This window comes from Ursus maritimus, unplaced genomic scaffold (assembly GCF_017311325.1).
Source record: "Ursus maritimus isolate PB19 unplaced genomic scaffold, ASM1731132v1 scaffold_7, whole genome shotgun sequence".
In the NCBI taxonomy this organism is placed as follows: domain Eukaryota; kingdom Metazoa; phylum Chordata; class Mammalia; order Carnivora; family Ursidae; genus Ursus; species Ursus maritimus.
In genome coordinates this window covers 43606988-43623106 of record NW_024426885.1, presented here as the reverse complement: position 1 = coordinate 43623106, position 16119 = coordinate 43606988, and the positions used below count along the sequence as shown (strand labels likewise).

General features: G+C 50.6%; 2 protein-coding genes across 2 annotated transcripts in view; one reads left to right on the top strand and one right to left on the bottom strand.

The window, feature by feature from the left end:
* Nucleotides 1-9104, top strand: part of CDHR1 (cadherin related family member 1) — a 19762-nt gene extending 10658 nt beyond the window's left edge. Inside the window, exons 10-17 of the mRNA XM_040624485.1 lie at nt 283-379; nt 3049-3252; nt 3773-3925; nt 5502-5666; nt 6165-6232; nt 6746-6974; nt 7622-7879; nt 8568-9104. Coding sequence (XP_040480419.1) covers nt 283-379; nt 3049-3252; nt 3773-3925; nt 5502-5666; nt 6165-6232; nt 6746-6974; nt 7622-7879; nt 8568-9104 — 1711 coding nt within the window. The remainder of the gene's footprint in view (nt 1-282; nt 380-3048; nt 3253-3772; nt 3926-5501; nt 5667-6164; nt 6233-6745; nt 6975-7621; nt 7880-8567) is intronic.
* A 6444-nt stretch (nt 9105-15548) lies between these two features.
* The window catches only part of LRIT2 (leucine rich repeat, Ig-like and transmembrane domains 2), a 4178-nt gene continuing 3607 nt past the window's right edge, over nt 15549-16119 (bottom strand). Inside the window, 1 exon segment of the mRNA XM_008696316.2 lies at nt 15549-16119. This exon segment is cut by the window's right edge and continues 5 nt beyond it. Within this exon segment, the coding sequence (XP_008694538.2) occupies nt 15549-16119 (571 nt within the window).

Sequence of the window (16119 nt, the reverse complement as noted above, 5' to 3'; positions counted from 1 at the left end):
GGCACATAAGAGAAGCAAAGTTCCATCAAACCTGAAAGGCAGATTCAGAAGTGAGTTTAAGTCCCAGCTCTACATGCACTGTGTAATCTTAGACAAATTACTTAGCCCCTGTGAAACTCAGTTTCCTCATTGGCAAGATCCAGATGATAGAATTACATTCTATAGAGACTTCAATGGGGGAGTGCCTGGGAACACAGGGCAGTCGGCCTGGCATGGCTCCCCTGCGCCTCCCATGGCCGTGTGTGGAACTGCAGGGCACATCTTTTCCGCCTTGACAGAGAGTGATGGAGCCTTCGAAATTAATGAGACATCTGGAGTCATCTCCGTCATGCAGAGCCCTGCCCAGCTCAGGAGAGAGGTGTATGAGCTGCACGTACAGGTACGCTCCCTCTAGCTTGGTCTTTCCTCCTACTCTCTGGCCCTGGGAGATTCCAAAGGCGATGAGACCCAGCCCCCCTCCCCACCACTGCACCTTCCACCCAGGGAGGAGCTGAATGTTGCTCCAAAGAGCACCTACACCACATAGCCTGTGTGAATGCGCAGCACACACACACAGCCCCTGGCAAGGGGAGACGTGAATTCACAAGGAGGTAGGACTGAAGCAGCAATGTCTTGAACATGGGTAGGACCCAGCAGGTGGAGATCAGTGAAGGGCATCACTGGTGGGGGTGAGCGTGGACTGGAGGCATCATGGGCTAGGAAAGCCCCATGAGCCAAGGCTGGAGGTGGTCACAGGATGTAATAGGGAAGCAGCAAGGAGTCAGGGGCTAGAGCAAAGAGTCCATAGGCAGCATGTAGACAGAGACATGGTTGGATCCAGGCTGGGGCCAGAGGAGTGAAGGCCCTGAATACGAGATACAGTTTTTTTCCCGGAACAGGGCCAGTTTTGTGGACATGTGGTCTATGTAATAACACAGCATTCACCATTAGAAGGGCCCCATGCTGGGCATAATGCTCTGCTCTTGCTGTCTTGGAATTCTTAATAATTTTTTAACAAGATTTTTAAACAATTTTTTAACAAAAATTTTCATTAAAAAATATTTTCATTTTTCAGTGGGTCTGCAAATTATGTAGCTGGTCCTGCCCAAGAGCAGTAAAGAGCCACTGAAGGGTTTTGAGCATGATTAGAGTCTTGTTAAAGAGCTCATTCTGCGTGCGTTAGACCAGGGGCGTTCTCAGATTTAGAGTTTGGCAAACAAAGATGTCCAGGACCCAGTTCTGGCAGTAGGAAGTTAGTTTGTCTGGGAGAAACCTAGGACTCTGTGTGCTCTGAGCTCCCAAGTGATTCTGGCACCAGTCCCAGCCTAAGGTTTGAGAACACTGGTCCCAACTTGAGTTTGGAGGGAACCGGATGAGAGGCAGGGAGGCAGAGACATTAGTCAAGGTGAAAAATGAAGGCCCTTAGGGAAGAGGGGAGGTGGAATAGCAGAAATACACAAATTGCAAAATATGAAGGAGGCAGACTCCACAGAATGTGGCTGTGACGGGTGAGGGAAAGGACAGGGATGGGGCTTCTGGGGTGATACCATGACATCAGGAGCACAGGAGAGGAAGCAAGTTAGGTAGGACAAGCATGGAGAGTTTCCCAGTCTCAGGAACATTCAGGTTGAAACACACAAATTGGGTATAGAGGTTTGGAACCTGGGGAGACAGTGTCAGCATACAGGTGGCTGTGGAAGGATGGGCTTGGGGAATGGGGTCACCCAGAGGATGGCTGTGGGGACAGAGGAGCACTGGCTGAGAACACAGTTGTGGGAACATTGGAGGCTGAGTGAAGTGGGGGGGGTGGGAGCAGGTGAAGGAAATGCAGGAGAGATCAGAGAGGTGGAGAGGAGCCTGCAGAGAGCAGGCACGTTAGCAGAGGACACAGAACCCTCAGGAAGGCAAAGGAGGTGACAGTGCTGCATGCAGTGTGGAAATCAGTGTGAACTATCTCAGTTGGGGATGGGCTGAGAACTGAGTAGGAATTAGGAATGGAGGTGTAGGCTTCTGAGAAGGGATTCGGGAGAGCAGCTAGGGTGTGATGGAGTAGTGTCCAGGGGGCAGAATTTTAGGATAGGTAAGGCCAGAGCATGCTTATAGAACAAGGAGAGGGAGGTCCTTGATATTATCTGTGACAGGAAGTGGTTCACACGGAGCCTGTGGATTCTCGGCCCCAGCTTTGCAGCCCGTGTTAGTTATCTGTTGCTGCATCTCCACACCTCCCCTCCCTCTCACCTTCCTCATGACCAAATGGGCACTGGACAGAATGTGGCAGAACTGTGACTTGAACCCATATCTGTCTGACTGTGAAGAGGGGCCAGTGTGGGGAGGGGCCAGTGTGGGGAGATGGAGAGAGCACTGATTGAGGAATCAGACACACCTGTGTTCTTCCTGTTCTAGCTCTGCCACTCACTAGCTGTGTGACCCCAGGGGACTACTTTACCCCTCTGTGCCTCATCTGTGAAATAAGATCGGTACTAGCACTGTATTGTTGCCTATGGCTGTTGTAACATTCCCACAAACTTAGTGCCTTAAAACACCACACATTTATATCTCACAGTTGCTGTGGGCCAGGATTCCAGGTTCAGCTTAGCTGGGTCGACTCAAGGTCTCTCATGTAGCTGCCATCAAATTGTCGGCCAGGACTGGGTTCTCATCTGAAGGCTCAACTGGGGAAGAATCAGCTTCCGGGCTCATATGACTATGGGCAGGATTTAGTTCCTAGTGTGCTGTTGGCTAGAGGTCACCAGTAGCTCCTTGAGACATGAACCCTTCCAACAGAGCTTCATCGGAGTCTGATCAGAGACTCTCTATCAGCCTCCATCAGAGTCTCATCAGAGCCAGCAAGGGGGAGAGTCTGCTAGAAAATAGAAGTTACAGTCTTTGTGGTCTAATCACTAAGTATATCTCATCACCTTTGCCATGTGCTATCAGAAGTAAGTTGCTAGAGCAGGCCACACCTAAAGAGAGGGAATTATACAAGAGGATGAATCCGCAGAGGCGGGGATCCATGGGGCCATCTTGGAGTTTCCTGACACACAGCAATAGCCGCCTGTCCCCACCCAGGTGACTGAGGTCAGCTCTGCAGGGATCCCAGCTGCCCAGGCCATGGTCCCAGTCACCGTCAGGATCGTGGACCTCAACAATCATCCACCTACATTCTATGGAGAGAGTGGACCCCAGAACAGGTTTGAGCTGTCCATGTATGAGCACCCACCTCAAGGAGAGATCCTGAGGGGCCTTAAGATCACCGTCAATGACTCAGACCAGGTGTGTGGTCCTGTCCTCTACCCCGTCTTCCAAGGGGCCTGAGTTGAGAGCTCAGCAGCTTTCATTGCTTATGTGCCAGGGGCCTGGGCGGTCACAAAATGAATGAAAAAAGAAGGTGTAACCAAGGGAGAGATGGGGGAGAGAAGCTAACCAAAAACTCTCTGCTTAGCCTAAGGACACTCACAATTAAAAAGCAAAGTAAGGCCAGCCTTTAATTAAAAAGTCAAGCCAGCCAAACCAAACCTCCCTGTATTTGATCCTCCGGAGTGGTATTTGTGACCACATCCCATTACCTCCTCTGCCCAGTGGAAGGCTAGGCTGTAAGTGTTTGTTACCTGGCTTAGTCTCCATGGCCTGCTAAATCTTTCTGATCCTCGATGGCCTGGCCGACAGAAAGAAATAATAATACTCACCTCCAGGGTTAAGGGCATATGAAGGCTCCTCGTTTAGTATGACTATCTAATGAGTTTCTGTTCTCATTCATCTTCCCCGTTGCCTCCCTCCAAACTCTGTCACCCAGGGAGCCAATGCCAAATTCAACCTGCGGCTGGTGGGACCTGGGGGCATCTTCCGAGTGGTCCCAATGACAGTCCTGAATGAAGCCCAAGTCACCATCATTGTGGAGAACTCAGCTGCCATTGACTTTGAAAAGTTCAAAGTGCTAACCTTTAAGGTAGGTGATGGTTTGCACCGCCCTGAATGGGGGGGGATCCTGCTCATAGCAGCTCCTGGATTCATTCCTGAGAGGTCCCTGTCACCTCCTGCCCCTCCTGGCCCTCTTTTTTTCCTCTCAGTTCCTCTGTCCCTCCTGCTGAGTGGGGGAGCCTGAGTGGAGGAGGGATGAAGGGGGAGGATACAAGAGCCTGCTCCCGCTGCTCACATGGCCTCACTTAGTTCCTGGTCCTAAATTATGACTGTCCCAGGAAAGCAAAGGCATTCAAGGTGCCATGTTAATAGATTGAGACAGAAAAACTATTTGATTATCAAGATTATCGTATTTCTCATATGCATTTGACATCTGTCATCAATTCTGATAAAAACTTTAGCAGAAGAGGAAAAAAATACTCCTTTGTACCTGTGATTACTTGAAATTATGAACATACAATAATGAATATTGTATATAATACTCCTTTGTACCTGTGATTACTTGAAATTATGAACATACAATAATGAATATTGTATATAAGCATAAATACTATATATTAATAAAAAGGAAAAACATACTTTGTTGATATTATTTAAACTGTTATAATTATTTATAATTTACATACATACCACTACAGCAAGCATCATGTTTAAAAGTGAAATTGTAAAAGCTTCCTATGAAGTCAGGAACAAATTGTGGATGCCTGCTATCACCCCTATTATTTAGCACTATTCCTAGAATAACATTATTCCTGGATAAAGAAAGAAAATAAGAAGTATGAACATTAGAAAGGAAGAGACAACATTATCATTATTTGTAGGTGGTGCTATTGTTTGCTTAGACAAATCTAAGAAATGTTGGTAAAACAAACATGGCAAAGTTGCTAACATGACTGATTACAAACTTAATACACAAAATTCGAGAGTGTTCCTACATGTGAAAAATAGCAAAGAGAATAATGAAATAAAAGATTCTCTTTTATAATAACAACTAAAAGATAAAATTCCTAGGAATTAGGGTAATAAGAAATAGGGAGTATCTAAATTAAAAAAAAAACACAAAAATTTAGCAGAGGGATATAAAGAAAGCAAGAAATGTAAAGGCACACCTTGTTTAAAAAATGCAAATTCTCATCAAGTGAATAAAGAATCCAATATCATTTCAACTAAATCTTACCTGAAATTTTCTTTGGGGAGGTGAAGGGGGTTTGACGTAATTAGACTGGTTTTTATCTGGAGAGATAAACCTCTAAGAAGTGTCAGGAAAATAGAAAGAAAGAATATGAGGCAGGAACTTCCCTAACAAAAATTAAATTATATAACAAAATAATTTTTGAAATTGAAATGAAAAAGAAATATGCAAATCAATGGGACAAAAGAAGTTGGCCCAAATACAACTATAAGAACTGCAAGGAAGCTGGCCTTTCAAGACAGTGGGCCTTAGAGGTGCCCCCTGCAGGTGGTGGTGGGCATCGCAGGCTGGCAGCTCAGAGTAAGGCAGGGCAAGGCGGGTGGGTGCTGGACCCTGCGGAGACCGGAAGTGGGAAGGCTTTCTGCCCAGTGACCACCGCCCAGACAAGCCCTTATTTTCTTTCCTTCCCCAGCTACTGGCCATTGAAGTGAACACTCCAGAGAAGTTCAGCTCCACAGCAGATGTGGTGATTCAGCTCCTGGACACCAACGACAATGTCCCCAAGTTTACCTCCCACTACTACATTGCCAGGATCCCTGAGAATGCGCCAGGGGGCTCCAACGTGGTGGCTGTCACAGTGGGTTGGGGACTAGCCCAGGGATTGGAGCTGGGGTTAGGAGCCTTACCTGAAGGGGGCCTGATGATATCAGACAGACCTGGGTTCCAGTTTGAATCTCAAAGCCCAGACTCATTAACTGTGTCCTTGGACAAGCTACCTGACCTCTCTGAGGCTCAGTTTCCTCTTCTGTACGATAGGGATAACAATATCTCTCAGGATTCTAAGGAGGACATAGGCATAAACCCTGAAGTCAGGGCACAGGACCCATCTCCTTTTCCTTCCTCATTTACAAAAGAGGGATACATGCCTTCCAGATCTAAACCTTTTGGTTCTTCCAACAGTTGAGACCTTCCAACAGTTGAGACCTAGAAAACTAGGGCTCCAGAGCAGGCCTCCAGATCAGTTGGGTCAACCCCATATCCCCTTGTGTTTCCATGGAAAGCAGCCCTCAGACACATGGGCTGCCAACATGTCCCGACAAAGGGCAGGGGCCTCTAGGAACTTTCTCTCTTCCAGGCTGTTGATCCAGACACAGGTCCGTGGGGCGAAGTCAAATACTCCATCTATGGATCCGGGGCAGACCCGTAAGTAGATCCAGAATCCTGGCAGTGCGTCGGGCAAGGGATTTGGGAGACAGGGAGCAGAGGGGATCTGTGCTGAAGGCAGGAGGAACCTGGAAAGGATTGGACTGGAGTGGAGAAATGAGCACGAGGGCAAGAGGGGAAAGGAAGCAGTAGGGAGCCTGAGGCAGGGGTTCTGGGATCTGAGAGAAGAGGGTCACTGTCATGGCCTGGAGCTAGGGAGGGGCAGGCCTTGGGTGGAGAGGGAAGGGCTGTGAGTCTGAGTCCGGTTAAGTGCAGGGTTTAGGTGGGTGATTAGATGGGTAGGCCTGCCTCCCTCAGTCAGACTGCAGGGTCGGGGAGAAGATCAGGTGGGCCACTTTGGAGAAGCCGCACAATGCACTGGAGGTAGGTCACCACTGCAGGTGTGTGTGTGTGTGTGTGTGTGTGTGTGTGCGCGCGCGCGCACCCTCTCGTGCCTGTGTGCATGCTCCCGTGCCTGGGCACACCCGAGCCTGAGCTCCCTACGCCTGGCAGCTTCCTGATCCACCCGTCCACCGGGATCATCTACACCCAGCCCTGGGCCAGCCTGGACGCTGAGGCCACGGCCAGGTACAACTTCTACGTGAAGGCAGAGGACATGGAGGGCAAGTACAGCCTGGCCGAGGTGTTCGTCACTCTGCTGGATGTCAATGACCACTACCCTCAGTTTGGAAAGAGCTTCCAGGAGAAGACAATGGTGCTGGGGACCCCGGTGAAAATTGAGGTGAGCTTTGAAGGCTACTAAGCTTCCCTAAAAGCCTCGTTGTAGCTGCTGCAGGAGGCACCGTGGCACAAGATTTTATTTTAAAATAAAATGTGTTGGCTTCCCCCAACGAGCAGGGGTTTTTAAGGTACGTTATATGGCCCCGTCCCCACCTCAACCCAGAGGTAACCTCTAGGAGAGAAGACACTATTGCCGCTTTACAAAAGAAACGATTGCGGCTCGGGTAGTTCACGTGTTTGGCTTGCCTTTGTTCGCACGGCTGCTCTGCCTGCTTTCAAAGCAGTGCTAAGCCATCGTCTTCCCAATGTGGAGAAACGTGAACTCTGAGACCCAACAGACTTGACTTGGAAGCCCAGCTCTCCTCCTTCTCTGTATCCATCCTTAGACAACTCACTCATCATCCAAGCTTTTGTTTTTTTAGCAATACCTACTGCCCAGACTTGTTCTGAGGATGGAACGGTGTAACACACGCAGGGGGCCTGGCCCGACCCTGACTCATCCAATACTTCTCCCAACTCCCATCCACTCAAAATAGGGCCAGGACCATTTCCCATTAACCCAGCAAGGCACATATGACTTATTGGTTAACCAGGATACACAAGGGTCATCCTCGAAGCCCAGCTCTGTCTGACCCTCCCCACACACAGGCCACAGACCAGGACGCAGAGGAGCCCAACAACCTAGTGGACTACTCCATCACCCACGCAGAGCCAGCCAACGTGTTCGACATTGATGCGCACACGGGGGAGATCCGGCTCAAGAACTCCATCCGCTCCCTCGATGCCCTGCACAACATTACGCCTGGCGGGGACTTCACATGGTCCCTAGAGGTGCAGGCCAAGGACCGAGGCTCCCCATCCTTCAGTACCACAGCCTTACTCAAGATTGACATCACAGACACTGAGGTGGGTACCAAGTCTGGATCGGGAAGAGGGTCGGAGGGCCAGCTCAGGCCTTGCTGCTGTGTGATCAGAGGAAGAGAGGCCATCTCCAGCCTTCCTCCAGAAGACACTCCAAGCTAGCAAAGGCTGCCTCTGCCATCAGACACATAGGCTTTGGAATCAAGTAGAAATCCTCAGTTCAACACCTTTTAATAGTGTGACTTGGGGCTTTGCCAAGCCTCCACTTCCTTTCCTGTAAACTGGGAATAGTGATGGCTCCTTCACATGGGTGTTAAAAGGCAGAAGTCAAATCATGATGTGTAGTTCTCAGCTCAGTATCTGGCAGAAAATCATGACTTAAGGGAGTTCCTGATACACTTGGGCAGACGAGGCCCCCCATCACCAAGAGTAAGCAACACCCTAATCTCCCGAGAAGAGAGTCCAGCTGATGCAGGAGTTCTTTATCTGAAAGAGGTTGTTTGCATTATGCTCTCTCCGTGTGCGATTTTCAGGAGAGCTGCATGCATCACGTTTTCTCTGTGTGCATTTTTTCTGAACGGAAGCCCACAGTACTCATCAGATTCTCCAAGGACGCCTGACCCCAGAAAGAGGGTTTTTAAACCGTCAGGCTTCAGGGAGCTCATGACCCCTGCTCTGTCCTCCAGGGACAGGCAAGAGCAGCAGAATGCAAGGGGGTGACTCTCTTTTCCAGATGCTGTCCCGAAGCCCCATGGCCGCCTTCCTGATGCAGACCAAAGACAACCCCATGAAGGCTGTGGGTGTCCTGGCTGGCATCATGGCCGTCATTGTGGCCATAACCGTCCTCATCTCCACCGCCACCTTCTGGCGCAATAAGAAGTCCAACAAGGTCCTGCCGGTGCGGCGCGTGCTCCGCAAGCGGCCCAGCCCTGCACCCCGTGCTGTCCGCATCGAATGGCTCAAGTTCAGGAGGACCAAGGCAGCCGCCAAGTTTGTGCTCAAAGAGGATCCTTCCAATGAGAACTGCAACAACAACAGCCTAGGCAGCGCACTGCCCCCCAAAGTCCCAGCTCCCCCTCCACCACCCACAGTGGCACCCAAGATGGGCGCGGGCCCCTGGACTGTGCCTACGGTCTCTGGCTCACTCACCCCTCAGCAACCCCAGAGGTCACCGAAACCCAAGGTGGGAAGCCCCATCCAGTCAGCTCTGGTCTCTGAGCTCAGGCAAAAGTTTGAGAAGAAGAGTGAGGGTAACAAGGCTTACTTCTAGCATGTGTCCTGTGGACCCGCATTTCCCCAGCCCAACTGTCCTGCTACATGGACCATGCTCCCCACCATCTGCTCCTTAGGGTCACCTCTGTTTTGTACCATGATGTCAGCCCCATATCCACGGCTCTGGACGAGGCTTGGATGAGGGATTTCTCTGTTTATGGGATGCAACTGGCAAATACTTCCTCATGACCCCGATCGTTGGCACATCTCTGATGCTGCCCCGTCCGCAGAGGCTGGGGATCAACAAAGAGCCACTCTGGGTGTCTTCTACTCACCAACCTCTGACCTCAGAGAGTCCCTCAGGCCCTCCTGGGACCTCAGCACCCTCAGTTGAGGATCAGGGTCCTGGCTACATGTGGCAAGGCCAACCAGAACCTGGATCCTGAAGCCTCCCGCTAAGAGCAGGAGCAGGAAAAGGAGGTTCAGCCCTGGCTAAGGCTGTGGTCAGTGACCCTTGCAGGCTGTAGGAGAGCAGATGTGTTAGGGCAGGACAGTGATGCTCTGAAAACTCAACGCCGACTGTGGGGCTGTTCCTCAAAGCCACTGGAAAGATGGAGGATGGTGTCTGGGCAGAGATCGTGGGCCCCTGCTATACCGGAGCGGGACCAGGGGCACAGAGGTATGAGACGGCCCCAGCCAGGGCTGTCCCAGGCGGGCCCAGAAATGTCCAAGCTGGAGCCATGCAATAGTCCTAGAGATACCCAGAAGAGCCTCAGCCCCTCCCGAGGGTGCTGCCCCACCAGGAGTCCTCGAAGAGACAATGCAGGGCTGAATTTTGGAGAGATCTGTTTTTATCCTGCGCACACGGTATAACCTAGGGAAAGCCGTTTAAATTTCCTGATCACTCACTTCCTCATCTGTAAAATGAAGTCAGTCAGTCAGTCAGTCCTCACTGCCTCACTCTCAGGTCCAAGGTGAAGACTGAAATAAATATGTAGTAACAAGGGCTTTAGCCAAGTGCAAAACAGCACAAATGCAGAGTACTTTTCTGCAGGCCAATTCTCTGGGGTGCAACTCTTCCAGAAAGTATTAGGAGCCTTTCAAGCTATTCTGCCAAGCACCCCCAGGAGGGCCTGTGCTGGGTTTGAGTGCAGCCCCTGATCCATGGCAGCCAGAGCTGGATGATGTCATTGCCCTTGACTGAGGCTCCCCCCATCCCGTTCTCCCCCACCACATCCCCCACACAGCCCTGGCCAGCCACTGTCAGAGAGGACCAAAGCCGGGCAGCACATCCAGCCCAAGCCTCCATTTTGCCAAGATGACACATGAGTTTCCAAGGGAGGAGTGATTGCTGGAGGCCACACAGCAGGTTGGTAGCAGAGACCTGGTCTGAGGACTCCTGGCTTCTCGATGTTTCCCCTGGCTGAGCACAGCTTGTCAGCTTGTGACAACCTGCCCCAGGAAAAAAGACACACAGGACTCTATGTTGAGTGCAAGGAAGTTCTGCCCAACTTTAAGGCAACCTGCTTTGCAAGGAATCTAGACGTGTGCAGGGAGAGGGTGTTTGCCTCTTGCTCCCGCACTAATGACCTCTCCAGAGTATCGTCAGTGATTTTATTTAAACCGATTATATGCACATGCGGTTTTTCTGATTTCTGAGTCTGTGTTTTGAGGTGTTACTCAGATACGCCAGTGTGTAAGCTCCTTGCTGGGGGTTCCTGTAATCCCCACCCCAGAGTGTATTAAGAGGTGAAATCCAAAAAGCTGGGAACCCAGACTGAACAAAGAGTTTGCAGCTTACATTTCAGGAGAGGACTGCACTGGACTATGTTTGCCCTGCACGGGGAATATGGCATCCTTCCAGTTTGCATGCGATCAACCTCTTTTGTAAATGGTCAATAAAATCTGTTAAGCAAGGGCCAAGCTGACCTCCCGTTCCTGCTTACACGTGCGTTAGCTGACTCATAGGGACCAGTCTCCCTGACAGTTACGCTCGGCCTGCCTCCTGGCTCCTTCAGCGGGTAGATTCATCCTCCCAACCCCCAGATCTGACTCTGTGGGAGGCTGCAAAATTTTCTCCAAATGGCCACGCGTATACCTCTAATGGTAATATTTGCAGGGCTTGTCTATCCGATTGTGGCCCATCACGGACATGGACTGGGCTTTTCTCCTGAGCAGGACAAGCCCCAGCAGGGTTGCTTGGGAAGGAATGGACTCTGGAGCTAGAACTAATTATCCCTCAGCCCAGCCCGGTGAATGCAGGCATTGGGAGACCTGGCATGGACACGAAAGCCTGGGAAGCAGTGCAGTCTCTGGGACGGTGGTCATGAGAGCCTCTGGGCTAGATGCTTGGGCAAGCGTCCAGGCCCTGGGAGGGGCGTGGGCTCCGGGACAGATCCAGAACTTGAACTAAGGTAGAGGCCGTCTTGGAAACTGAGCCTCTGGGGCAGTTCCTGCTCTCAGAAGTGTGGGGAAAGTACCTAGTTGCTTGCAAGAGCCATACTGAGAAAGAACAGGAAGGTACAGCCAAACCTGAAGGTACTGGAAGTGACCCCCATCCAGTGGGAGTGAGGCTGGGCCAAGTTCTACTGCATTAGGGAATGGTGGGGGCCAAGGGGCTGCCTGCCCAGCTGGGACGGGCCTGACCTATAAGCTGGCACAATTTTAAGCCTCCAGCTGAAGAGCCGGGAGGCAGGGGTTTCAGCTTAGAGAGGCTTTCCCACTTCTGGGCCCCCCAAAATGGATGGATAATCAACAGATGTGTCTGCAGATATGCCTCCGGGAAACCTGCGGGACAGTGTGTGTTTTTTCCTACAGTTGAGGTCAGACTTTCTAACTATATGAAATAACATGGTACTTTCCAGTCTGACAGCCTTGGGTCCGAATCCTGGTTCTGCCGCTTATGTGTGACTTTGGGCATGAAACTAAGCCTCCCTGGGCCTCACTTCCCACATCAATACATGGTGTAAAAAAACAAAATCATTGCTATGAAGATGACGAGGGCTAATCTGTGTAAAGCACTTAGCAGCAGCTTTGTATCTGCTGATAGAAGCCCAGGAGACAGCTGCTGTTCTTAGATGTACGAGAAGACGTCTGAGGATGTCTGCAGGCTAGAGCACCATATCCTGGAGGAGAGGACTCCGGCTCGTGCTGACCTTCAGGATGTCTCCGCCCACCGATAGGCCCGGGAGCCTCCGGGAGCCTCTCCTCTGCATGAGGAGAGGTGAGGGGAGTGGACTGGGAGGGAGGGGGAGGAGGGCAGGGCCGACGCCCCAGCTCAGGACTGGAGCAGCCCTGGAGGCTGTGTTGGAAAATCTACACCCAAAGGAGTCAGGAACTGAGGAGACTGTCCCTAAGAGAACCTGTGGGACTCGGTACGGAGCAGCTGTCCCTCAGAGTCCAGCTGGCAAAATGTGGCAAAAGCTGGGCCACAGCCAGAACCTCCCGCTTCTCTGAGGCCTTCTGCAATGCTGCTACTGGGACGGCTGGAAGCTTCGAGAGAAGCCAGGGTCAGCCCACCTAGTACGGATGTTGGCATCTGTTAGCAGGCAGGGATGCCTCTCTGACAGTCCTCAAGGGCCCTGGCCATGGGAGGAAGGACAGGGAGAGAGGATGCCATGTGAGGACTGAGGCTGCCACAGTCCACGTGGACACGGCGAGGGTCCTCAGGAGATTCACAGAAATAACATGGGGGGGGGGTGCTGTGAGCTTTGGTGTAGTTTCCAGGATGAAGTGGTAATGGCTTAAACCACCATAAATTGACCCATAAAGTAAGCGACTTCATTTTGCAGCAACAGGCTGATGATGTTGGGACGTGACTTCATGAAATTGTGCAAATGCACGTTTTTAGCTGAATGAGGTTCCGTCATTTATTTACTAATCAATAACACACTCAGTTGTTCTTTTAGCACCTGTTCTGAGCATACTGTCTGTGCCAGACCCTCTTCCAGGTGTTAGGTCTACAGGCTCCAACAAGCCCGAAGGAAGGAAGAAAAAAGAAAAAGGACAAAACCCCTCCCTCAGGTTGACAATGGCAGACAGACGCGTGGGGCCAGCAAAGGCTTCATTCCAAAAACAAGTAGCTCTGCTTACAAACGTCTCCTGAACCAAAGGCACTCGCCTTAAAATTACTTGGTCTAAGCTCTAAATAGATAAGATTCCCAAGAGCATGACAAGTGAGTCTGAAACTATAGCATCTTTTTTTAAAAAATACGATTTATTTATTTGGGGTGGGGGAAGGGCAGAGCAGCGGGAGAAGGAGAGAAGCAGACTCCCTGCTGAGCGCAGAGCCCGATCCAGGGCTGGATCTCAGGACCCTGAGATCATGACCTGAGCCAAAATCAACGGACTAAGCCACCCAGGTGTCCCTGAAACTGTAGCAACTTTGAAACATTAATTAAACTGAATGTGAAGGAGTATTAGGATAGATATTATATTATCTATAACGTGCCAGACATTGTCAGAGCTTTACATGTGAAATCTCAGTTATCATCAGGAAAATCCTATGAGGTGGGTAGTATTATTATCCTCATTTTACAAATGAGGAAATTGAGGCACAGAACAATAGAGTAATTTGCCCAATGCCACAAAGCCAGTAAGAAGCAAAGCCAGAACTTAAGCCCAGGAAGCTGGGTTCCCGGGTTCCTGAGTTCCAGAGCCTATGCTCTTAACCCCTGCTGTCACATTGTTTATCGAGCTGGAGAATGTGCATCTTTATCCTAGAATTTTTTTCTTAAAGAGCAATCTAAGGGTCTTAAAATAATCAGATTCCCAGAAATCCTCTCTAGACCGTGTTCCCTCTCCCTGAATTTCCAGGTTCTTAGACGCAGCTGAATGCTGCCCCTGCTTGCTGACAAATTCCTGATTCTCATTGCTGTATGACACATGTCCTCCATGGCCCTTTCCCCCTTCCTGTCGCCGCTGTCCCATGCCCACCACGAAGCTTTCTTTGCCAGAAGTAGAGGCCTGAACATCCACTCCTGCCTTCATGGTAGCCCCAGGCCACTTCACAATTGCTGTCCCCGCCACCACCCGTGGATAGCCTCCGATCCTATGGAGGAAAACACACAGGGGCCGATAGACGCTTGCCTTGCACTGACCACGTTTCTTCAGAGTGTATCATGGGAAATTTCTCATGAACAAATTCTCTACCGCATTACATGCATGTATGTGTTGTTTATATACATATAACTATATGTATATACGATTTTAACATATATGTTCTTAGGTGTGATAATGTCTCTGTAGCTATGTTTTTTGAGGCCTTGGAGGACGTGATACATGAAATGGGCCTGGAAGGATGAGTAGGAATTGGTGAAGAAGGTGGGAAGGAGGGAGGAAATATTTCTAGGAATGTCGCAGGGAGACCAGCTTACAATCAACAGTCTGCAGGGAATTTTCCTGCAGCCCATGAGAAGCTGCAGAAACACAGCTGTGGGTTTAAATCCTGAGAAAGATCACCAGCGGCAGGTCTGCCTAGAAGGACAATGGGGTTCTCTGGGGTTCATGGGGAAGCCTCCCCTCCATGTGCACCCAGATAAGAGGAGACAGTCACCTCTCAGGGGTTTAATAGGAGAGCTTGAAACATTTAATAGGGGAAGAGAGTGGGGGTTATGGCCTCATTTATGTAATAAACACTTGTGCTCAGTGCTGAGACGCTAGGGACACAGGGCTAGACAAATAAGCCTGAAGCTCAGAATCGCATGAGACTAGGTGGGAATCAGGATTCCATAGCACTCCCCATCGTAGATGATAATAATAATGATTATATAGATTATATAGATTCTGTTCCTTCTGACTATGGCCCTTGCAACTCTCCTTTCTAGCAATCACTGGAGCGTAAGCCCTGGGCTGCAGCCAATCTCCTTTTCTCAGTGCTGATGGCACATCAGGCTCTCAGGAGCACCAAGGACTTTTCATGGGGACACCAGCCTCTCATTGCCCCACTGCGCAGCTCTTGGGAACATCAAACGTAGGTGACTCATTGGGGAAGAATAATACTTTCTGAAGGAGACCCAAGAATACTGCAGAGCAGACATTTAGAGGGAACAATGGAATGAGAGCCTCTCTCGGGCGCTGGCCCTGCCGTCGGCTAGATGGGTGATGTTGCACACGTCACCGTAACTCACTGGGCATCAGCCCTTTGGCTGTAGAAAGGAGTAGAATTCTACCTTTCTCCAACGGGATAGCACATGTGCCACGTTCTATGTAATTGTTACAGGGCTATATATATATATGGAAAGAGTAACATTTATTGATTTCCAGCCACCATGTATAATAAGATAATTAATTGGACAGGTCAAAGCTCCACAGGCATCCCTTCCATGAAGAATTGTGTCTTCTTGATCATTGTGTCAAGGTCAGTGCCTGGAACAGAGTAAGCACTCAATAAATAGTGTTGAATAAATGGGTCAAGCCAAGTTGAGATGCCACAGAGGGTCGGTTTAGGGACTAAAGGCCCATGCTCCGTATCCCCCTCCCCACCATGTCCAGCCTGAGCTGTTCAGCCCCAGTCTTCCTCTCTGTCTTTATCCTCATCCCCTTCAGCATCTCTGGGGCCCAGGCCATCCTCACAGACAGCTATGTTCTCTCTGTAGGCACAGTCCCGGTGCTGCGGCGCTGCTTGGGGGCACCTGGGGGTCTTCCTGCACTGAGGACAGCAGTGCAGCCCCCACTCCCTGCAGCAGTGGGGAGCCTGGGCTGCCCACACATAGGCGCCCACAGGCACCGCAAGCAGCACAGCACACAGGACCACTGTGACGTGCAGCAGGCGCTCCCGTGCCTCCAGCTCGCCGTGGTCTCTGCCCGTCACAAAGACCACACACCGGCCCCTGCGTGCGGGCTGGCCCTCCAGGCTGAGACACGCCTCATATTTCGTGCCGGGAAGGAGGTCCTCTACGGTGTATGTGTTGATTCCGGGGCCGATGTGCACCACCTCCTTCCTGAGCGTTTCATCCGATGCAAGGTAGAGGGTGAACCATTTCTCTTCCGCGGCATCCGCCACTGCCAACCACTCCAGCAAAATCCCATGCACCGTCTGCTTGACGACCCGCAGGTCAACATAGGCATTGCCA